Raw genomic sequence first — 25,100 nt, 5'->3', positions numbered from 1 at the left:
CGGCAGTCTGATCGCCACTTGTGCTACGGTCTAATTGCCACTTGCACAGAGATATCAGGTTGGCAATAACGGTTAGATTTTGTGAAGTTGGGTATAAATATGGGGTTGGCTGGCTCATTGATGGAACCTCTTGACTCTAGCACATAAATACAACACTTTGAGCTCTAGCCCTCCACTCTCCCTCTCCATTAGCTTGGTGATTGCATCTTTGAGAGGTTGAGAGTAACTAGTGCATAATTTTCAAATTTTTGAGCAATATTGGCACTTGTGATCCTTCAAGTAAGCATCGTCAACTTATTACTCTTGGAGGTTGCCACCTCCTAGACAGCTTGGAGGTTATGGCACCGACGAGCCCTTCAAGGAAGGTTGTGAAGGAGCCACGGTGGTGATTGTGAGAGGTTTGAGCATGCCTTGCCGGAGTGGTAAAGTGCTTCACTAGTGAAATCGAGGTTTTGAGTAGTTCTTGTTCATTGCCAGCTTAAGGTCAAGTTGCTCGAATGAGCCCTTCTTGTGTGAGAATTGAATACTTGATAGAGAAGCGGTTTGAAGCTTGAACTCACCTCAACATGGATTATGGGTGATCGGCAAATCACTGAGACCACAGGAAAAAATCCCTTGTGTCATCTTTGAGAAATTTACCTTATCATTGAATTGTTTACTTTCATGCAATTTACTTCAAGTAATTTATCTTCCTAGATTATAAATTGTTTCATATCACGCTAGGTTTGCAAATATCAACTTAGGTCTTAGTTGTTCTTCATATTGCTCTAGTGATCCTTAGTTTTTTTTCGGAAGTTTTCTTGATCGCTTAGTAATTAGTTTTAAAACCACCTATTCACCTCCCTCTAGTCGGTATCTTTGATCCTACAAGTGGTATCAGAGCCTAGGACTCTTTTTTGTTGCGAATTTAACCATCCCGGAGTAGGATTATGGTTAGTGACACTCATGTCAATGTGGGGAAAGCTCCGTTCTTTGAGGGATCAAATTGCGCCTATTGGAAGGCAAGAATGATCGTGTATCTTAAAGCTATGGGCGGTAAGCTTTGGGATATTGTGGATAAAGATTATGTTATCATTGATCCCATTAATCTTACCAATGTTGATAAGGAAAATTCTCTTGATAATGTTCAAGCTATGAATGTTCTTTATAGCGCTTTAGGAGTTCAATCGCATTTGAAAACTTGAGACTGCTCAAGAAATATGGGAAAGCCTTAAAGATATTCATGAAGGTTCTACCATGGTTAAGGATGCCAAGCTTTTTTTTTACAAAGGGCAACTTGAAAAATTTGCTATGTTGCCAAACAAAAGTATTGAAATAATGTTCAATTGTTTGAACAACATAATAAATGAACTCAAGGGGCTTGGCATGGATGTTTTCAATGTTGATTTTTCTCATAAATTTTTTAGAGCTTTGCCTAACAAATATGATACTATTGTGACTTTGCTTGTAATGTCTAAATTGAAGGAGACTACTCCAATGCAAATCTTGAGTGAAATTCTCACTCATGACATTTTCAAGAAGTCACAAGAGGATGTTCATGATGATGCTAGTGATGCCAAGAAGAAGAATGTTGCATTTAATGCTCAAGCATCAAAAGGCAAAGATGATCATGAATAGAGTGACGATGATGATGACGATGATGAAGAAATGGCTCTCTTTGTGAGAAAATTCAAGAGATTTATGATGAAGAAGAAATATCCAAGTGGATATAGTAAGAAGGGACAATCTTCAAAGGAAATCCCTTCGAAGAAAGAAGATGCTTTGAGTGTGACGAAAAAGACCATATTGCCACAAATTGCAAGAACAAGGAAGAAAAACATTCCAAGAAGAAGAAGGAGAGTGAAGGCAAGAAAGTTTCAAGAAGTACTACAAGAAGAAGAAAGATGGTCAAGCATGCTATGTTGAGTGGGATTTGGATGCAAGCTCAAGCTCCGACTTTGATGATGAGAAGCTATCTCAAAAGGGTCTTACCGGTGTAGCTATCAAGGAAGCACCTTCACTCTTCTCCACACCTAATAGCCTTATGGCAAAGGGTGACTCCAAGGTATTAAATGATGAATATGAATATTCATATGATGATCTAGTTGAGCTAATAAATAGTTTTGATGATTTCATGAGCAAAGAAAGAGCAAAGTTTAAGGAATTGAAAAAGAAACACACTTCTCTTCAAGATTCCTATGAGGAGCTAAAGACGGCTCATGAGGGTCTCAAAGAAACTCATGAGATGCTTAAGGGAGCTCATGTCTCTCTTATTGCTCATGAAACCAACAAATCAAAAGTGGATATGAGTATCTCATGCAAAATTCTTGATGATGTGTCTACTATATCTCTTCTACCTTGCATAATGATGCATTTACTTCACCTAATGATGTATCTTGCAATGATGTCTTGATTGTTAATGAAAATATCATGTTGAAAGAAAAAGTTAAAAGCTAACAAATGATCTTACAAGATGCTATATTGGAGAGTCTAAAATTAGACAAGTTTTGGATAGTCAAAGGTTCTCCATAAAGAAAGAAGGCTTTGGGTATGTTCCCAAGAAGGGTAAGAAGGCATTCATTCATCATCAAACTACTTTTGTGAAAGGTAGCGGTTATTGCATGAGGTGCAAGAAAACTGGGCATGTTGAGAAGGATTACAAAAATATCAAGGATAATTCATATGCATCTTTTGATTCATGCTGTATCCTTAAGAGATGTTTTAATGGTAGTGTTAAAGCTAGATTTATTGGCACTTCTATAATTGGTGCTAAAAAGAATACCATTTGGGTGCCTAAAACCTTGGTGATTAACATTCAAGGACCCAAACAAGTTTGGGTACCTAAAATAGCTTAACTTTGTTTTGTAGGTAAACTACAAGTCCGGTAGGAGACATTGGGTGCTAGATAGTGGATGCAGTCAACACATGACCGGAAATCAAAGGATGTTCACCTCTATGAGCAACGATGGATTGGAATATAACAAAATCACTTTCGGAGACAATAGCAAAGGAAAGGTAAAAGGGTTAGGTAAAATTGCTATCTCAAATGACTTGTCTATCTCAAATATCTTACTAGTTGAATCCTTAAATTTCAATTTGTTATTCGTTGCTCAATTATGTGATCTCGATCTTACATGTACTTTTTCTCCAAATGATGTGATCATAACTAGCATAAAGGACAATAGTGTTATTTTTAAAGGTTTTAGATATGGTAATCTTTATCTAGTAGATTTCTCTTCTAATAGTGCAAGCCTTAGCACATGCTTGTTCACAAAGACATCAAAATGATGGCTTTGGCATAGAAGGCTTGGTCATGTTAGTATGAATCAACTAAATCGTTTGTGGAAACATGATCTTGTAGTTGTATTAAAAGATGTGAAATTTGAGAAGTACAAGCTATGTAGTGCTTGTCAAGCCCGAAAACAAGTGGGGAATTCACATCCATACAAGAGCTCCATGTCAACTTCAAGACCTTTGGAATTATTGCACATGGATTTATTTGGTCCTACTACATATGTAAGTATTGGAGGTAACAACTATTGTCTTGTTATTGTTAATGATTTTTCTAGATTTACATGGGTGTTCTTCTTACATGATAAAACTATTGTATTTAACACGTTCAAAAGCTTTTCTACAAGGGCCAAAAATGAATTTGATTTCAAGATTAAGAAAGTAAGAAGTGACAATGGCTCCGAATTCAAAAACACAAAGGTTGAGGATTTTTGCAATGAAAAGGGAATCAAGCATGAATTCTCGGCTAAATACACTCCAGAGCAAAATGGAGTGGTAGAAAGGAAGAACCGAACTCTTATTGATATGGCAAGATCAATGCTTTCGAAATACAATGTTTCGGATAATTTTTGGGCCGAAGCTATTAATACCGCTTGTCATTCATTAAATAGATTATATTATCATCATCTATTAAAAATGACTCCATATGAACTTCTTATTGGAAGAAAACCAAATATTTCATATTTTCGGGTGTTTGGATGCAAATGCTACATTCTCAAGAAAGGTACTCGCTTAGCAAAATTCTAAAGAAAATGTGATGAAGATTTCTTACTTAGTTATTCTTCAAATAGTAAAGCTTATCGTGTCTACAGCCAAAAGTCCAGTTTGGTTGAAGAGACACATGATGTTGAATTTAATGAGACTAATGGCTCTCAAGAAGAGCAAGAAAATTTGGATGATGTAGGTAATGAAGGCTTAAGAAGTGCTATCAAAAATATGTCAATAGGAGATATCAAGCCAAAAGAGGAAGATGAACTAGAAGATGATCCATCTACTTCCATCCAAGCCATTCCATCTTCTTCCACTACAAACGATCAAGCTCAAACTCAAAATGTGGAAGACATGGATAATCATGTACATCAAGCTATCACTTCATCAAATCCATCACAAGAGGAAATAACTCATCCAAGAGTTCATCACAACATTGCCAAGGACCATTCCATTGATTAAATTGTTGGTGATCTTAGTAAGGGTGTTCAACTCGTTCTCGTATTACTTCATTTTGTGAACACTATTCTTTTGTATCTTCTATTGAACCTAATCATGTAGAAGAAGCACTAAGTGATCCAGATTAGGTGAATGCAATGCATGAAGAATTAAATAATTTCACCCGCAATGATGTATGGGAATGGGTGGAAAGACCAAGAGATCATAATGTTATTGGCACAAAATGGGGTTTTCAAAATAAGCAAGATGAAGATGAAATTGTTGTAAGGAAAAAAGCAAGATTGGTTGCACAAGGATATACTCAAGTCAAAGGTTTGGATTTTAGTGAAACTTTTGCTCCTGTAGCTAGACTTGAGGCTATTAGAATCTTGCTTGCTTTTGCTTCATCTTATAATATCAAGTTATATCAAATGGATGTAAAAAGTACCTTTTTGAATGGTAAAATTAGTGAACTTATCTTTGTAGAATAACCTCCCAATTTTGAAGATCCTAAAAGGCCAAATCATGTATAGAAACTCTCTAAAGCTCTCTATGGCCTTAAACAAGTCTCACGTGCGTGGTATGATAGACTTAGAGATTTTCTTATTTCAAAAGGTTTCAAAATTAGGAAAGTTGATACTACTTTGTTCACTAAATCTATTGGTAATGATTTCTTTGTTTGTCAAATTTATGTTGATGATATCATTTTTGGATCTACTAACAAGGATTTTTGTGAATAATTTGGAGAAATGATGTCTAAGGAATTTGAAATGTCTATGATTGGTGAATTGAGTTTCTTTCTTGGACTTCAAATCAAGCAACTCAAAGATGGAACTTTTATTAGCCAATCAAAGTATTTGAAGGACTTATTGAAAAAGTTTGATATGAAAGATGCAAAGCCTATCAAGACACCTATGGGAACAAATGGTCATCTTGATCTTGATGAGGGAGGTAAACTAGTAGATTTAAAGCTTTATAGATCCATGATAGGTAGTTTGCTTTAACTTACCGCATCTAGGCCCGATATCATGTTTAGTGTTTGCATGTGTGCACAGTTTCAAGCATCTCCCAAAGAATGTTATTTGATGGTCGTCAAGCGCATTTTGAGATATTTAAAGTTTTCTCCTAGTATAGGGCTTTGGTATACTAAAGATGCTAAGTTTGAGTTAATCGGATATTCGGATTTTGATTATGCGGGTTGCAAAGTTGATAGGAAAAGCACCTCCGATAGTTGCCAATTTCTTGGTAGCTCGTTAGTTTCATGGTCATCCAAAAAACAAAACTTTGTAGCACTTTCTACTGTCGAAGTCGAATATGTTTTCGCGGATAATTGTTGTGCTCAATTGCTTTGGATGAGACAAACTTTGCTAGATTATGGTGTCATTTTCAAAATAGTGTCTCTTTTGTGTGACAATGAGAGTGCCGTGAAAATAGCCACAAATCCGGTCCAACACTCTAGAACCAAGCATATAGATATTCGCCATCACTTTCTTAGAGATCATGTAAGCAAAGGTGATATCCTAGTAAATAGTGTTCAGACCGAAGACCAACTAACTGATATCTTCACCAAACCCTTAGATGAGAGTCGTTTTTTCAAATTGAGAAATGAGCTTAATGTCATCGACTTCTCAAATGTTGCTTGAAACTTTGGATACATGATGTTCATGCACTTTCATGATCTAGGATTTATTTCAATGCTTTATATATTTATCTCGCTCATATTTATTTCCTTTGAATATGTGAATTCGTTGCGTATCTAAATTCAAGTTTACATTTGATTAATATTGGTTATATCTTATTGCATATATTTCTATCTTTTTCAAACTCAAAAGTTCATATGTTACCATGCTTCTCTCTTTTATTGCTCTATCCTCAAAAATCCAAGAAATCATGTTCCAGCAGTCTGACCGTAGTTACTCACCGGTCTGACCGTCATCTATACAGAGAGGTTCGGAGTCTCTGGACTCTGGCGTTCTGACCGCCCTAAGTCCCGATCTGACCGCCACCTGAGATTTGGTCCAAGCCGACCTTATCTTCTCTAGTCCCCATCTTCTTCCCTCAACTGAGTTCTTTCTCTCTCTCTCTCTCTCTCTCTCTCTCTCTCTCTCTCTCTCTCTCTCTCTCTCTCTCTCTCTCTCTCCACAAACCGTGCTCTCGGTAAAAATCACAAAGAAGGTCAAATCCTTGGTCCCCGGTCGATCCGAGAGCATCTCCGGTCTCACCGCGAATCCCTCTCTCATGGCTTCTTGGTAATCCTTGAAACCCTACTCTTTCTACCATCTTTTTAAGGTTTTTGCATTTAGGGTTTGAAGGTCGTGATTCATAAAAAGAGACATGGATTTGAGGTGAAATTAGTTGCTAGCATGTCTCTTAGGCTTTTCTCAAATCTTGGTGTGATAGGAATTCATTTTACCTCAAATTTCATCCAACTCGACGGATGGAGGGTGGTTTGCCTGCTGGCGGTCTGACCGCGACCCTCGCCGGTCTAACCGCCAGCAACAGCAAAACTAGTTTCTCCATGATCTTTATTCCTTTATCAATCTTTGATGTCACCTAATGCATTATGGTGTATCATATGATCAGTGGAGGAGGAAATGGACTTGTAAGGAAAGTGAGAAAGCTCTTGGCTGGTCGAGACAAGGGAAAAGGGAGATTGGCAAACTCAGAGTCAGAAGGTGATCACGGTGATTCCGATTGGGTGACTGCACATGATATTGGTGAGGAAGCTTCATCCTATGCTGGCAATGTTGCTTTTGATAATAATAATGCTAGTGATGGGGATGTTGAGATCAACTGTCAAGCTTATGTCGGGCACAAGAAAAACTGGAATTCAACTGAATACACTAGAGCCTGAAATACATATCAGTACGGTCTCGATAATGATGCAACTCTGCCTCACTTTTATTCATGACACAAAAAGATGCTTTCTATGGCCATCTCTTGCGCAAAAACATATTTGATCACAAATGGATTGATTGGGCCTATGTAAGAAATCAACCTAGCATGACTGTCTTAACTAATATCTTTCAAGAGCTAGGTCTTTATGAATTTGTCCACTTCAAGTGTGATTGGAATGCAACGGTCATTCGCCAATGTTATGCTACTGTTGAAAAATCATGATTCTCAAAAGATTGAGTGGATGATCGGGTCTAGGAGGTATGAAGCCTCATTCAGAGAATTTGCTCATGCCAACAGAATTCCTTTTGATACTGTCTATGATACTATTGACATCAACAATGAAGAATGTTTGGTAGGAGAAGTTTGGAGTACTTTTATGAATCAATAGGGGTCATTCCTAGAGTCACTCTTGGGACAGTTACTCTTGGGACAGTTACTCTTAGGAGAAGTTTGGAGTACTTTCTATGAATCAATAGGGGTCATTCCTAGAGTCACTCTTGGGACAGTTACAGGCTTGAAGGGTCCTCCCTTCTACAATTAACAAGATTGCTAGAGCAACTTTTGCTCCAAAAAGTGGTAACAGTGATGCAATTAGGGACTTTTATTGGAATATCATAAATCACATCATGAACCGGAGGAAGATAAATGTGATCAAGTTTATGCTCAAAGCCATTGACGATATCACGGTGAGCATAACTCTGAATCTGTACTTTGCTCCATACATCATGTCCCTTATTCTTATGAAGACCAAGTTTTGGAGATCTTCATGTGACTGCAAGCACTTGGGATATTGGCCTTTCAAGGTAAACCCAAGTGTTCTACAGAGGGGTCAGGATGCCGCTCAGGGAAGACTGCATGATGAGCCTCCTCACTATGTTCCTCTACCGCAGCCTACTCCAGAGCCAGTTCCCCCTCAGTGTGCACCTCCGCCGGGATTCTTTGACCCCTATATGGTCTCTATTCAGCAGGGATTTCAGCAGAGTTTGGATTCTTTCCAGGCCAGTTTTCAATAAAACTTTTATTAGCCTGTGATGTCAGAACTCCAGTCTACTCGACAGTCCATCTCCCTAACTCATGAGGACATGGCCGCACTTCATGCTCAGAACCAAGAATTACATGACAAGTTTCACACTTTATCTCTTAGACAGCGGCAGCTTGATGATCGGTTCGCTGCTTTCTTCGATCACTTTTACAGTGTTTATCCTCGTCGTCGTCGTCGTCCTCCTCCTCCTCCTCAGGGTGACTAGATCTTTTGGTATTTGATGCCAAAAGGGGAGAAATAGAGAAGTGAAGAAGTTTCTCATTTATCTGCTTAGCATAATTGTTTAAACTTTGTAATGGACTATGTTTTGCATCTTTACTTCCTTTGTTTAGTTAAGAACTATGTGATGAATCTATGTCTCAATACCACCTATCACATGGATTACCTCTTTGAGCCATAGGATCGATTTCAACACCTACATGATAGGATGATATGAATTGAGCCTAATGTACTATAAACTCAAGTAAATTGTTGTGTCCTAATGAGTGTTACTATGAGCCTAACAATGAGGGAGAAAAAGAAAAGAGATTACTATGATCGGTCTCGATCGTGGCCGGTGGGGGAATGCTAGTGAGGGAATGCCAGGAGGGTAGTGTACGCCTGGTGCATGAGCCGATGGAGGAGTTGTCGGGATCCATCCAAGTCCGTCATGGTGATGGCAACAGCCTCTGCCACTACCTTGATCCATCGCCCTAACCCTAGCGGGTAGAGGGGCGGCAGCGTACGTCGGGTTGTGATGGAGGGGGAGGATGGCGGCAGTGTCGGCGGCGAGATGCAAACAGCGGCAACGACGAGAGGAGGAGGCAAGCGGACATGAGCAGAGATGAGAGAAGTTGAGAGAGAGAGAAATGGGCGGATAAGAGTGATCTAGAAGATAGGAGTGGACGATAAAGAATTAGTGATGGGTGATAAGGACATCCTTCACTAATGAGTCAATCATTAGTGACGGTAACAACTACAACCCAACACTAATTACTTTAATATTAGTGACAGGTCTCATAACAACCCGTCACTAATGAGTAGACTACATTTAGTGACGTGTGCCTCATATACCCGTCACTAATGACTAAATTATTAGTGACATACTGTAATATGACTCGTCACTAATATCTTTAGTGTCAAGTCGTTCGCTCGCCATCACTATGAACCCTCATTTGTGACGGGTCTTGGCCAGGTCCCAGCCCGGGCCACACATTAGTGATGGATCGACATTGGACCCATCACAAATAGTGTACTAGTGACGCGTACTGAGGAGCCGTTACTAATGACGTGTCTCCTTTGATGGCTTCTTACGTAGTGATAAACAAATCAAGATTCTACTCAAACCCTAGAATCTAATTAATAGTAGCACGAGGAGGAGGAAAGGGGGATGCAAACCTTCAAAGGCCAGGGGGAAAATCCACATGTATCAAGATTTGGGAGGAATAAAATCGTTGATATCAACTTAAACCCTAGAATCCACCATATATGAGCAAGAGAAGGAGGAAAGGGGGAGGCAAACCTTCAAAGGCCAAGGGACAATCCCAACTTCAAATCACCAAGATTTTGGTTAGCCTTAAACAGAATCACCAAAAAATTGCCCCCTGTGCCGAGCAATCAGTGGACAGACATTGTCTAGTCGAGTTGCTCAGCGCAGAAATAAACCTAAAATCACTCATTAGTGATGGATGATAAGAAAACTGGTCACTAATGAGTGAGACATTAGTGATTTGTGTCCTCATAACCCGTCACTAATGAGTGGCCCCGGCAGTGAGCCGTCCAAGGCTATATTTAGTGGCGTGTCCCTCTTCTCTCGCCACTAATGACTAGATCATTAGTGACAGGATTTGAGATGACCCATCACTATTATCTTTATTGACGGGTCATTTACTCACCGTCACTAATGACTCCTCATTAGTGATGGGTCTTTATTGGGTCCCGGCCCAAACCACACATTAGTGATGGTCATCACTAGACCTATCACTAATAGTGCATTAGTGACGTGTTTTGTTTGGCCGTCACTAATATTGTGTCACTAAATGTAGTTTCTTACAAAGGCTAAGGTACAAATCTACTCACCAGCTACACCGCCATAATCAAGAATTAGACGACGGAGGCCACCTTCATCCGAAGGAGAGATAAGATTATCAAAAGCCCACTCAGTAGTGAGGGGCCAAACGCCAGTGGTGTAGTACTATTCAGCCAGGTCGCATGTCCCTAGTGATGGGGGCGTGCCCAATCTTCTGAAAGGTAATATGATAAGTTAATTTGGTGGAGCTTTGATGTTGATGATCTAAAGGCTCTAACAAAAATAAATCGAGAACCCTCCCAACCACTACACCACTACTCTATGGTTATCAATTGTTGTAAGACACGATTGACCTCGCCAAGAAAGTTTTTCCTCTAAGTGAATCGAGAACACAAGCAAGAATAAGTAGATGTAATCTAAATGTTGCTGATTAAAACAGAATAATGTATTCGAGTTGGGGTTCTACAAATAAATATATGGTGAAACTGTCTAAAACAGAATAATCTAAGCAAAACCCGAGCTAAACTACGATTGCTATTGTGTGTGTATATATATATATATATAGGAGATGTGAGGAGGTTGACCTAGGGTTGTACAACCGTAGATAGAGGCGTACACAACCTGGACTCTAACCTCGACACGATTTCAGGACCCGACAAGGCCCAAAATGGTGAAACAACACCTTATTTCATCCACCCTTACTTAGTTATAAGGAATATTTGGTCGAGGCAAATCCATTAGAAAGGGCTCATCATAAGCTTGCAAACAAGTCAAAAAATACCTCAAACAGACTTCGTATGAGAGAGTTATGTCTGTTTTACTGGCGTGATGTCCTAGAACTCTGAGTAGAATTTGGAGTACGACTAGGGCTAGACTTCGATTCTGAGTAGACTTGGCCTTCAAGTTATGATGTCCAGGTAAGGTTGTGGTACTTCTCTCATGTTCCTAAGCAATAAAACAACACAAAAACTTAGTAGTATCCCATTCTTTACGAAGAAAGTATGAACAATGAGGAATGAGTTCACCTTGTGTGTATCTAAAGGAGCCATGTCCTCATCATACTCCCTTTTTTTTACAACAAACCATTCTCGATTTGCGTATACCATTATCTTGACCATAAATTTCTATACAAAGCAAAATACGCAAGGAACTCTCGTTATGTAATATTATAGGTTCTTTATCAAACAATTGTGATTCCCTCTGAAACAATTGTATCTAATCATAATTGGTCATAGTGGACAACATTGGTACAATATTTGCACGTGTCACTTTTTGCTTCCTTTTTTTTTAAAAAAAGTGATATTGCATCACAACTTGGTATAAATTTGCATCTTTTGTACAAAGCAAGTTGAAGCAATGGTTACGGTGTATGGTAGCAGCCAACAACGCTTTCATTCTTGTGAACTATTCGGTGGGTTATAAATATTACTAGAAAAACTTGACATTACATTAATTGTGCTACTAAAGTTCCCTAAATGATCACTTGATGGTACAAAAATAGAAGCTTTCATATCTGAACAAATATAAACTCGATGCACCATATACTCTAATTTATCATCGTATTTGCCAATAGCATGCAAAGTATTATGTGACAAGCATGCCAAGCCAGACTTAAGATTTAAATTCTCCTCTAAACTATTTAGATCACAAAGAACATCAAATTCAATATAACCTAAAGTATTTATAGAATATAGCAATTTTAGCTCTACTTGGTCACTAGTAATGCATTGAACATATTTAATTTTAGAACAACTACTCATTTGTAAATAAGAACTAATACATTTATGCAAAATTGTGGTTATGATATAAATGAAGTATTACCACACAACTCTTCTTTATCACAAGAACAACAAACAAATCATATTGTAACAAAGGTAAAATAGCAATATGGTTCACTAATGGTTGCTCTACAATAACATGGGCAGTGGGCAATTTCAGCACATCAAAATAATCCTCACTTGTATGAGTGTGGCACATTTTTCATTACCTTTGTTCTCTTCCTCAGCTGATATAGGTGCATTAGTACTTGTACCTTTTTGAAACATGCATGGAGTAGCAAATGTCTCCTCTTTCTCCTTGTTCTTCTTCTCTTCATCCATCGTTTTGTTGATTTTCTTATCCTGCAAAAGGTTAGCAACAATAGGAGACAAATAGCTAGATATATCCTCCATTTAAACTATGGAATCTTTACATTTTAAAGCCTTGCATGGAAGCTCATTATAAAAAATTTCAGCAAAATCAGATTTACTGGCAAACATAACACATACTTGCTAATTTTCATATTCATGCTCTCTTTTTTCTCATTCTCAGCTATCTCTTTTTCACATTCACAATTTTAGCAGGGATTAAAGGTAGAAAAATTATTTTATTTTATTTATACATAAGGGTGTACTTATTACTTCTATCATGATGTGTTTCATCAGTATCAAACTCTCATGGTCGTCCTAACAAAAGTGACCATACTTGCATGGGTACTACATCAAAATCAGCACAATCATGGTATGAACCAATAGAAAAATGCACCCTAGCAATTTGCATTACCTTCACTTTACCGCTGTTGTTGAACCAATGAATGTGGTATGTGTGAGGATGTGTTCTTGTTGGCAAGGCAAGCTTCTTGACCAAATATGAACTTACCAAGTTGTTGTAGCTCCCTCCATCAATAATGACTTGAACACAGTAATGCTTGACTATGTGGAACATCTTAAATAAATTATGGCGTAGTAGCTGTCCCGCTTGCTCCATTTGAGTGCTTAACACTTGCTACACAATGAGGGTCCCATAATTTTCTGTGGTAGCAGCACTGAACACTTCCTCGTTGTTGATATCCATCTCATGTTTGTCCTCATCACCTGTATGGTTAGCTGCAAAGCATATTCATACTCAACATCACTAGTACTTACATATCCATCATTTTCTGTTGCAATGTACGCTTGCTGACTTGGAAAATCCTTCATGATGTGGCACATTCTCTTGCATTGATGGTAAACAATACTGGTCAAATGGCCTATAGAAGCAACCGAAGAAGAGCTCTTAGCTGGAGCCTGCACACTAGCATATTTGCTTACCTCGAGAGTGTGAGACGGTGTCAAAGGTGCTACTGAACATACCTTACTTGAGAAGGGAGCAGAACATTATCGTATTCTTTGTAATCAACTATGTCCTGAATTTCACGCCTTAACTCTCCATAAAAGCGTGTCATTGCAGCATGTTCATCCTCTAATTTGTAGCTCCTGAAAATATTCTTCTACGGATCGATCGTCTTAGTTTAAACGCTGCAATTTCTTATGCAAATCACATTTAAAAGAGGGTGGAACAAATCTGTTATGCATGACAACATTTAAAGCATTCCATTTAGTAGGCGTTAATCAGTTGATGCATACTCTATTCCACTAGATGATTGCAAAGTCTTTAAATTCACTAGTGGCTTGCCTAACTCTATGCACTTTAGGGACCAAATGAGCATTAAACTTCTGTTTGACCATCATCTCCCAATCTAAATACTTTTTAGCATCATAAGCTCCCGCAAAAGGTGGTATAGTAAACTTAACCTTAGCAAATAGATCATCATTAACACATGGGTTATGTTGCTAAAAATTATTACCTCTCATACATTGACGTTTGAAGTTCAGTCGGTTACGTTGTCGTGCATCAAAGGCGTCTTGTTCTTGCCTCAAAATTTCATCATCTATAACGGACTCCTCTTGCTCATGCACTACACCATGAGGATCTTCACGCCCATTGTTTGGTGGCTGATTAGCCAACCTATCAAAGCGTGCATTGAGCATTGCAGTACTATCATTGAGTCGTTACAATATAGTATTTGTTTTTACAAGCTTCTTATTGATGTCGTCATTAATAGCATGGTGGTGCTCATCCAACACCATTATGAGTCTTCCTGCAAAATACACTCTTTCACATCCGATGCTTTACCTGTCATGGTTAGTAGCAAATAGGAGGCAACAAATATATATTATCCCTATCGACTACTAGGTGGGGGAGATAAAGGTGGAGTCACACACTCTCAAGTGTCTTACCATGCTCTTGCAAGTGTTTTTACTAGTCAAAGTAGTTCGAACAACTGGTGGCTGGTTCGTGATACCTTATCGAGTGCGAATGAGGTAGTTGCAAGGGCAGAACTGTTCCGATCAAGAGAAGGTGGAGCTTGGACAAGCAATAATTGAAATCAGATTAGCAAAGCTGAATAAAAGTCCACAGTATTCGTCATAGTTACTGACTCGAACACGTTCCTAGAACTAGCTCAAGCAAGCTAAAAATAGAATAGACACAAGCATAATGGAAAAAAAATCGCAATGCAGATTGAATTCTCTTTGTTTCTTTTTCCTCCCTTTTCTTTTTGATTTTTTACTCTTTTTTGCACTCTTTTATTCTTGCTTTCTTTTCTCTTTTTTTTTTTGCACTCTTTGCTTCTTCTTTTTTTTTGCGAATTTGACACAAACTCAAAACTTGTCTACTACCTTTTCTAGGTCTAAAGAGGTGAGCAGGACACAAACTGTTGCCGAAGAGCAGGGGTATAAAGGTAATAAAACTCTCTCTCTATATATATATCACTCTAAACTTTGGCAAGCTCTGTTTCAGCTATGGATTTCTACTTGAACTTTGTTTGGAAGACTCGATATGATGGAAGTGTGGGGGTGTTTGAGAGAAACCAGAAATAGGTAAACTCTGACTAGGTTGTAAAGGTGAATCCGAGTGGGTGGACAAATTCGACTAAATGGTCGAACGCGAGTAGGTGATCGAAGCGACTAGTGGTCAAACCTGACTATTGGTCCAACCCGAATAGGTCAAAGCGACTAGTGGTCGAACCCGAGTGGGTGGTCGAACACGATTTGAATGTCAAACCCAGCTAGTGGTCGAAGCAGATGGTGACACAATCTCGGTTATAGCAGATAAGGGCAAGCTGAGATACACGACTACTAAAATAGCTAAGACTTGATACTAAAAACTAGAATACGATGACTCGATCAGTAACAAAGACACTGATGATGGACTCGATCTTAACAACACAAAAACTGAAAATAAAATTGCGAAAGGCATAAAGTGGTTTGGACAATGGAAAAACTAAGATTTAAATCTTTCTTTTGGCAATTTTCCGGACTCTAGGTAATGGAACATGATGAAATAAAGGGGATAAATGAGATTATCTAATGGGCAACTGAGGCTCTGATACCACTTGATGGGGGCGTGCCTAATCTTCCGGAAGATAATATGATAAGTCGATTTGGTGTAGTTTCGACATTGATGATCCAAAGGCTCAGACCAGAACAGATCGAGAACCCTCGCAATCACTACACCACTACTATGTGGTTATCAACCGTGCCAAAATGCGGTTGACCTCACTAAAAAGGTTTTTCCTGTAAGCGAATTGAGAACACAAGCAAAAATAAGTAGATACAATCTGAATATTCTTGATTATCAATTAAGTACTCGAGTTAAGGTTCTACAAACTGATATACGGTGAAACTATTTAAAACAAAATAATCTAAGCAAAACCCGAACCATGGATAGAGGGGTACACAACCTGGACTCTGACCCCGACACGATTACAACACCCAATAAGGCTCAAAACAATGAGATAACACCTTATTTCATCGACTTTGACTTAGCTATAAGGAATATTTGGTCAAGACTATATCCATTGGAAAGGGCTCATCATAAGCTTTCCAACAAGTCCAAGAACGCCTCAAACGAACTTCATATGCGAGAGTTATGCCCATTTTACTAACGTGATGTCCTGAGACTTTGAGTAGAATTTGGAGCTTGTCTAGGACTCGACTTTTGAGTCTGAGTAGACTTGGCCTTCGAGTAATGACATCCAAGTAAGGTTGTGGTGCTTCTCCCATATTCTTAAGCAACAAAACAACACAAAACTTAGTAGTATCCTATTATTTACGACGAAAGTATGAATAATAAGGAACGAGTTCACCTTGTGTGTATCGAAAGGAGCCATGTCTTCATCACCCAGTCGACCAGAGATCTTCGCCAAGACCTCCACATTCGAAATGGTGGTCATTGTCATTTTAACTTTTGGCTTCTGAAAGTTCAGAATCTCTTCAGCAGCCGATTGTAGGGACCTTGTGGTAGAACCACAACTCTGTCCAGTCCGTGCTCCAGCGACTGCTGTAGACCTTCACGGGTGTCTCTAAAGCCCCGTCCAGAATGAAGGAGACAATACCGAAGGAGACCACAAGCTACACGCTGTTCACTTTCACCTTCTTTGGTTGATAGTGTGTGTAGTGCAATGAGGCAAAAGTGGTCAGAGTGGTTCCATTGGCTTTCCGCGCCCACATGAAGATCGCAAGGCATATGAAGGCATTCGAGGTTAGTTGTTGGATTTCGAGGTTGTACTTTTCCAACACAACTCTGAGAAACTACCTACATGGAAATCTGAGTTCTGTTGCAAAGAACTCGATGAAGAGTGCCACTTTGTCCTCCTTTGGGGTTGGCTTTTGAGCCCTTGTGGCTAGTACCATGGCGTCTTCAGCTTGGTGAATCCACCCTCACTCCATAAGGGAGGCACAGGTGGCCTCGTTGAACCACAAAGCCCCAAAGAGTGGGGGTGGAAGGAAGCTTGTCACTAGCTCACTGTGGATTGATCTTCACCATGATTGTTGCCAAGAACAATGCTGGACTGTGAAGTTCTCTTGCACCGATACCAAAGCTTCACATGTGCTCCTACAACTAGTGAACAAGGAAGAAAGCAGAACAACACAACATGCCAAGGAATTGACTGGTTGGTGGGGGTATGGTTCTATGTATACCCAAGCACCAACTGCATGCGCGGGAAAAGCAAATGTCGAACGTGGGTGACAAATGGTGGAGCGACATGTGTCGTGGTGATTATATGTGGCCGTACATATAAAAAAAAGTGGTTGAAATTCGTGGGGTTCATCCGGTGAACGTGGAAAGGAAAAAATAATAAAATTTCCCATTGGGGGTTGTCTTCAGCTGGCCGAAGGGGGGATCAAGAAAGGTGGAAGCACCAACTAAAGAGTCTCCAGTTTGGCCCCCGAAGTCGGACCTCAACCTAGAGGGGTCATTGTGGGGAACAATACCACATCAACCCCCCTTGACTTCGGCCGGTCTCAGCCGATCCCATAGACGCGAAGCAATTTGTGATTCTGTTGAGCTACTTTGCTCGCAAGTATGGACTTGAAGAATGGCCAAGGAGCGAGGAGCCAAAAAGACCAAACCTCCAGGAGGTCGAAGATCACCAGAGGAGCCAATCAGGCTTGAAGGTTTGGCTGACGTGGAGTGAGGAACCTGAATGAACGAAGCCTGAGGAAGAGTCAGGGATTCGGTTGTCGAAGGCCTCAGGGTAGCAGTGACACAGGGAAGAAGGCTCGCTGTACAGAAGGTCTCATCGATCGTGATATCTACATGGACATAAGTGTAAAATCCTATGTTTATATAGCGTGTACTGGTATAATGACTGCAATATCTTAAGGATATTCTAAGAATATCCTTGCAGATAATGGCACTCCTGTAATGTAGATCGGTGTGGTTAGAGTATGGCTATAAATACTCTAGGCCCTTTGGTGTAAGGGACCAATGAATTCCAGGTCCACCATACACTCATTCAATGTGTTGTGATCCTGACTCGTACGACCACAACACAAATACTGTTCAATTTACAAAATTTGAAAGGGCTTTTAAAAATAAATATATATTCTTAATATTTTCAAGAATTAATATATGATTAGCTATGTATAAGGAGAAAGAAAGAGGAGGCTGAGACATTTTACCTAATTAAAAAAAATTTGTGGCAACGGCATACTAGTAATTTGGAGTGTCCCGGAGTAAGTTCCAACAGAAGCGTCCTGACTCGCTCGATCTAAAGCCATAATGTTTGGTTGGTCCAGTCCAATACATGGCCTGATGGGAACACTGAGGTAGTCAACTGCCAGATGAAAAGCTTGAGGGTCAAAGATTGTGACAGCACTCAAAGCATGCGAAACAAAGGCTATCTAAAGATGAACTTACATAGCAACCTGAGTTAATCAATGATCAATTATCTCTACTATTTAATAAGTATATAGTGTAAACGTCCTGCCACCATCTGCCGAGCTCTGAACAGGTACGTCCTCCCGCTTCCGCTCGTCGCCTCCTCCGGAGTCCACCCCCGGTTTCGATATCAACCCCACGCCCTTCCTCTCCTGCCTGGTGCCGCGCCGCCAGCACCACCGTGTCGTCCTTCCTCGTCATCCGCCGCCGACCCCAACCCCAAGCACACCCAACGCCGCCGCCGCCGCTACCGGAGGCAGCGCTACCGCATCCACACTCCCGAAACCTAGCCTGAGCATTAATGGGGAAGCCAACCGCTCCTCTCTGCTCCCCTCCCGCACCAGCACCGGAGTGGCGCGAGTGCCACCGTCTATCCCGCCCGCTCCTCCCCAGATCTCCCCGCCATTGCCACTCCCTCGCCCAGATCTGCCTCCGGGCCCTGGTTTCTCGAGCCGACACAGGAGCGGTAGGTCTGACAGGGGGCGACCCGTTTCTTGGCGCTTGGTGGTGTTATTTGCTGATCAGAATGGGGTCTTTGTTGGCTGCAGGTGCTCCGGGCGGCGTGATCCCGGCTGTTTGATCGGAAAGTTTTGATCTTTGGGCTCGTTCGTTGGTTTCTTTGTTTGTTGGCGCTCTGTTTGGATGGCGGCGGAGATGGGTGTGGGAGGGGAGAAGTTCTAGCTGCGGACGGTGGGGGCGCTGAGCCTCTCCGTGGTGTCCTCCGTCTCCATTGTCATCTGCATCAAGGCGCTCATGAGCTCCCTCAGCTGCAACTTCGGTATGAGATTTGACTGTTTCTTGCGTTCCAGTTTCTTGATTCGTTACATGTGTGTTCGTGCAGGATGGTCTGTGATTCGCGTAGATCTGCGTGCTCCATTGGGGCTGTAGGTCTGGTGCATGATGCTCGCGCAGGGTTCAAAACTTCAAATGGTGCTGAAGGGGTTAGCTTCGGTGATAACTTCGAGAGAGGACTAGGAGTGCCAATTGATCTCTGTTGAAACTTTAAACTATCATTGATTGTGCCATTTGATTGTGAACGGTGAAACACGTGTGTTCTTGGAACTAACTTGCTTTTGGTTGAAGCTTTGATGGTTGTGGATGTTCGGGATCAGATTTGCTTGTCTGTGAAGGAGGTTGGGTAGCATGTCCTGGTTTCTTTTTTACTTAGGTTCCTTGACACGAGGGAGTATCTTTGTTTGCTCTGGTGCTGCATTTGAATTTTGTCAGGAGTGTATGCACCCATGCACCGTATGAAGAACTTGCTAACTTCGACTTCTGTCTTTGTTGCCTTGAATTGCAAGATTTCATATTGCAAAGATACTTTAAATTTTATTCAGAGCAAGGCTATTCTGAAATATGTAACGTTGATTTGAATGACTCTTATATATATTTCTTTGTAATTGTGTCTTGCAGCCACTACCTTGACGAGCTGGCATCTCCTGGTCACATTCTGCTCCCTTCATGTAGCATTATGGATGAAATTCTTTGAGCATAAGCCTTTTGATTCAAGAACTGTTATGGGATCCTCAACTTGAGTCTTGGCTTCAATTCTGTTGGTTTTTACCAGACGCTGTAGGTCCTCTACATGGTGCTGTGCGATGTTGACTCAACCAACGCAACGACATGGAATAATCAACGACCTCACACCACTTTGCGTCTTATTGCGTTTTTTAATTGTGATGACATATATCTATCCTGCTTGACAATGCGCAGGAACATTGTTGTTGGCTAGTCATTCCTCTCCGTACATCGAGTGCCTCAGGGACCTCTGTCTTAGCATTGACATATGGAAGGGTTTTATCAGAGCATCAGACACACGTAGAATATGTGAGCAATATTCTTTCGTGACAATGACGAGTTTATTCCTTTTGATTGGTCATTTTTTCTCAGTAGCATGAGATAGTAGGAAGCACAGTTTATTCTTTTTTTTAGTGTTGTCTATGTCCTTAAAGTGGATGCCAAAATTGCTTGTTTGATTATGATTACACAATAGTGTAAGATTTTGCAATCTGCCAAATGCCAAAAAATCACCTTGGATTGTGTGGCATTTCTAATAGTCTGGAATTGTATAATAATGATTTTAAAGTGATTATATGTAATCCTTGCATGGTTTGAATTGATTCTCTGTTTTCCTCTTAAATTATGATCTGAATTGGATCGAAATGGTATCTTGCATTTGAGAAAGTGTTCAAACACATTTTGATCATATGAAGCTCTGACATGTGATCATTGCATAAATGGAATCGCCCTCAAGGAAAAAATATATATATTATGTGTCATTTCTTTAGCACAAACACTTTACTAGTTCCTTACTAGTTTTGTTAAAAGGCATTTCGGTTAATCCCTGAGCCCATCAACACAAAAATGACACGAAACATGGAAGCTCTAAGATTACGTAGTTTCAAGACCGATCGAAGAGGGAGCCATGTTCCATGTAGTTTTGAGTATAATTATAGATGCCATTTAAGCATGCATCAAGTTGACATTGCTAAAGCGAGCAAGGGATGCGTGCACTTGAGTGGCTCCGATCCCCTTTTCCCGTGTGGGATGCGAGCAATGGAGCCAAAAGGGTCGGGATCGATACTCGGCAGAAGCAAAAGCCAGTGCGGTAGTTCCACGCCCAACACAATGACCACAAGGATAACACGAGCGAGGGAAGTGTGCCAATGTGCCACCATCGTCGTCGCCATCATGACAGCGGAGTGTAACACTAGTAAGCTTTGCATGCATGCGTGCGTGCGTGCGTGCACCATGGATATGTAGATCGAATGAAACAAGACAAAAGCAGCAGCAACTGAAAAGCAAAGCAACGAAACCAAGCAGGCCCGGGCAGGCATCACCCATCCATCCAGGCTCCTGCTGTACTGGGGCTTACAACCACTGCTAAGCCCCACGTCGAGGCAGGAGCAGCAGAGGAAAGGAAACACGGCGAGAAGAGGGGAAGCGACCAAGCACGCGTTGCTCCCCTTCGATCTCCTGCCCTGCGCCCACTTGATTCCGGCCATTTCATTCATCATCTCTCTCCACTACAACCAAAGCAATCACTAGCTAGCAGTACAACGTTGAGTCCCTGCGCAGTTGTCTTCTTCTCTCGCTGCCCCATGCTCTCATCATGGATGGAGCATAAAGCCCGTGGCCAAAAGTAGAGTGCACAAAAAGAGTTCTGGCAGATCATGGCGCTGCAGAAAGAGCACCGGCTAAGCTGCTGCTGCCTGGTGTCGATGCCGATGCCATCGATGCGGGTCGCCGATGTCAGTACTCAAGTACTCGATCAGCTAGCTAGCTGTCGGAGCCGCTCACGCCGAGCTTCTTGGCCTCCACCTTGAGCGACTTGAGGTACCTGACGGCCTCGTCGAGCACGGCCGGCGTGTCCATCTGGTTGCCGCCGGGGATGATGCCCTTGAGCGTCCGCATCATCTTCTTCATCCGGTCCTTCTTACGGCCCTCGGGCCGCGGCTTCGCCCCGCCGTAGCTGGACGAGCACGTGGAGTCCGGGGAGCTCCCGTCCCGGTACCCCGGGGTGCGGCCCGTGCTCAACACATCGTCCTCGTCGCCGTCCTCCGAGCTCAGCAGGGCGTCAATCTCGTCCGTGTCCTCCAGCCGCACCGAGCAGTTGTCGTCGTCGTAGCCGTTGTTGTCCCTGTACGCGCCCTTCCCGGCATCGTGCGCGCCGCCGCCGCCGTAGCAGGGGTCGTTCCCGGACGAGCCCCCGAGCTTGTGCGCCAGGGAGGGGTGGAACATGACCCGGCTCTTGGTGCACGTCTGGTCGAAGATGACGTAGTTCTTGGGGCACGTCTCCGACGGCTGGAACTCGAGCCCGTTCAATGGCGCCGGGAAGTCGTGCGCCCTCCGCGCGGGGAGCGGATGGTCGTACGCTGGGGCCGCCGACGGGTAGCCGTTGGAGCTGTACCCGCCGGCGTCGTAGCCGTAGCCGCCGTAACCGTAGCCGTAGCCGTACCCTTGCGGCGGGGAGTCCCTGCCGCCGTAGTACCCGTGGCCTCCCTGCATCACGCCTTGCGAACTGTCTTGAAAGAGCACACCTTGCGAACTGTCTTGAACGAGAATCTCCGACACTCGGTGCACTCTGTTTTCTTCTGAACCTGTGTGAAGCAGGGAGGGTTTTGTAACGGCCAATCTACCTACGTCACAGGCTTGATGAGATGACGGAAGTACTTGGCCTGCACATCAAAATCGAAGTGAATTGTGATAGTCATTCAGATAAAGGCAGCAGTAGTAGTAGGAATTGGTAACAAAAGAAAGAGAAGCAATGTACAGCACTCATCAGAATAGGCAATAGAGATGTAATGTCACCTTCCTGTACAGGCCAAGCAATTGGTGCATATATGCGAAACACCAAAGTGACTTTCCAATCTTTGGCCTACCACAAAAACACAACACAAGCGGGGTGGGGTATGCCTGGAAAGAAGAGATGGGACAACGAAGCACAAGAGGTTGAAAGCGAGCTGCAATGCATACACAGCAGTGCCCCTGTTGCTGCAATATTCTTGAAGGGCCCAACCCAATCGCATGTAAAAGACTAGCAGTAGGAGTAGCACCGGAGCGGAGCACAAGCAGAAAGAGGAAAAGTGCCGAGATTTGGAGCGCGTGCAGCCGAGCGCACTCGGTCGTTCAACCTACGCGCGTGAAACAAACAAAAGATGTTTGGCATGCATGTCGTACGACCTACTTCACTCCATGTCCAGGAATGGGTAGCACAAGGCGGGAAAGCTGGATTAATCAAATAATAGATAGAGTGCGAACTTCTTGTGAGAAGGATCAGGGTAGAAGATGACTCAAATATTCATTAATACCCTGAGTGCAAATACTATCAGTGAAGTCAGCACTACCACTATTGGCATGCCAAAATGTTCTTTTCAAGAGTGTAACCACTGTCACTACTATGAAGTATGCATTTGGCTGACCCAGAACCCAATATCAAATCAACAAGAAAATAGTACTGCTACACAACAAGAATCAGGGAAGTAAGCTAACACCAGGTAGTAATCCAGTAGAGAACAAGGAGTATAATGAGGCAAGGAAGGGGAACGGAAAGACAGGAGCGGGAGTAAGCAACGAACATATGAACAAGATAAATTCAGTGATCGGCAAACAAATGGCAAGAAATAGTACCGGTGATCGGTCGATTTGTCTCTCCAAGTCTACAGTCAAGGAGGCAGCGTGCTCGTGATGAAGCCAAGCTAAGAACAGAGACGCGAGCTGAACGGAGGAGCAGAGGGTGTGCTGCTGTGCAATGGCGAGGAGGAGCAAGGGGCAAAAGGGTTTATAAAAGGGCGGGGTTTTTTTTTTCCACCGGTCTTCTTTTCGTCTTTCGCCGGCTTCACCGTGGCCGTCTTTAATTTTATTTCCCTTTCACTTCTTTTGAGTAGATACAGGGGCAGATACGGAGAGAGCGAGCGAGGGAATCGAAGGTGATGAGGAGGAAGGGAGGGAGGAGGAGGAATTAATGAGAGGAGACTGGAGCGTGGCTGCGTGGGCACTCGATTGGGGTGGGGTGGTGGATGCGTAACTGCAAGTGCCTCGTGCCCCCGCTCACTCGAGAGAAATTTTATGAGATCCGTTCGCGTAAGGCTCCTGTGAGACTCTCATCCGTGTCATACACGTGTGATCGTATGGTTCACGCACGTGCATACCTGTGCACACGAGGACATATGTTAAAGGGATGCACGGGTCTCTACGAAAGGCCTGGCCCCATAAAATTTCCTTCCCCGCTCGCTGCTCCGGAAAGCCTCGGCAACTCAGCTCACCGCTTCCGCTTCGCCCTGAGTCCCAGGCTCCACCGCCCACCCGACAGATGGCTCGTTTCGCGTCATCTTTGCCTGGTACCCAGTGGATAGACAAACCGTTCATCATTGGCTCGACCCGTCCGGCCGTGCACGCCTGGCTGGCTGGATCCGTGGATGGAGGTGGAGGTGGAGGTGGGTGAACGGCGTGCGTGCGCCAGCGGCTCCGACGCCACAACCGTGTGCACCATCACCACAGTAGTACCGTGCCTGCGCCACTGCCACCAACGAGAGAGACGAATAGGACAAGTGGGGAATTTGATCCTCTGACGCCGAGTAGATCTCACCACCGATAGCCCCATCACCGAGTGGACTGGTGAGGCCGGGCAAAAACCAAAAAAGGCACCGCACTCCATCTCTGTTCATCCAGCAGCAAAAGCCCCCCCTGCTCGCTCGGCTATACGGCAGCTCCCTCGACCTCGACTAGCCTGTTGAGCAGCAAAGATACTGTAATACCAATGCACGCGAAGCTGATGCACTCAAGTCAGCCTGTACCGTTTAACCGCACACCCCAATTCAACAATGTGAAAAATAAAATCTGGATCCGTATATTTTCTTCCAGATCAAACGGGCTAAGCTGATGCGTAGCTTGCAGAAGAGCCAAAAAGGGCTATGGTTGAAGGCGAGGCTCAGGCAGTCAGGCTCAAAGGCTGTGCGCCTGTGCGTGCCGCCGTGCCCGTCGGATCAGCCTCGTTGACAACGGTGAGGCCGTGTCGCGTTCTGCTGGGCAGCCGTCGGATGCGGCTCGCGCCTGCCAAAGCGCACAATCCACTGCGCCCCCTAACCCTATCGGAACAGAACAGAACCGCCCCTGGCTCCCTAGCCCGGTTCCGCAGGCTTGCTGACTGACCGGTGGGACCCGCGCCGGAATATAAATCCCAGTCGTCCCTGACAGGCAACGCGGGGCAGC

At 42.8% G+C, this 25,100-nt stretch overlaps 1 protein-coding gene and 1 long non-coding RNA gene across 2 annotated transcripts; one reads left to right on the top strand and one right to left on the bottom strand.

Annotated features, from left to right (window-relative positions):
* Positions 1–18,403: 18,403 nt before the first annotated feature.
* LOC133918846 (uncharacterized) lies at positions 18,404–20,505 on the top strand. The gene is made up of 2 exons (XR_009909848.1): positions 18,404–18,855; positions 18,938–20,505. It is a non-coding gene; the product is annotated as an uncharacterized LOC133918846 (long non-coding RNA).
* Positions 20,506–21,131: 626 nt separating this feature from the next.
* Positions 21,132–23,639, bottom strand: LOC133917481 (transcription factor bHLH144-like). The gene is made up of 2 exons (XM_062361376.1): positions 23,520–23,639; positions 21,132–22,567 (listed from the first exon to the last, which is right to left on the bottom strand). Exon 2 carries the CDS (start codon positions 22,395–22,397, stop codon positions 21,669–21,671), a length of 729 nt encoding a protein of 242 aa, XP_062217360.1. The 5' UTR covers positions 22,398–22,567; positions 23,520–23,639; the 3' UTR covers positions 21,132–21,668.
* Positions 23,640–25,100: the final 1,461 nt, after the last annotated feature.

Source organism: Phragmites australis, chromosome 5 (assembly GCF_958298935.1).
Source record: "Phragmites australis chromosome 5, lpPhrAust1.1, whole genome shotgun sequence".
NCBI classification, from domain to species: domain Eukaryota; kingdom Viridiplantae; phylum Streptophyta; class Magnoliopsida; order Poales; family Poaceae; genus Phragmites; species Phragmites australis.
The sequence above is the reverse complement of the archived record's forward strand: the minus strand, read 5'-3'. Positions and strand labels throughout refer to the sequence as shown.

Coding starts and splice junctions, on each gene's coding strand:
- LOC133917481 (XM_062361376.1), bottom strand. CDS start 22,397: ATGCAGGGAGGCCACGGGTACTACGGCGGCAGGGACTCCCCGCCGCAA.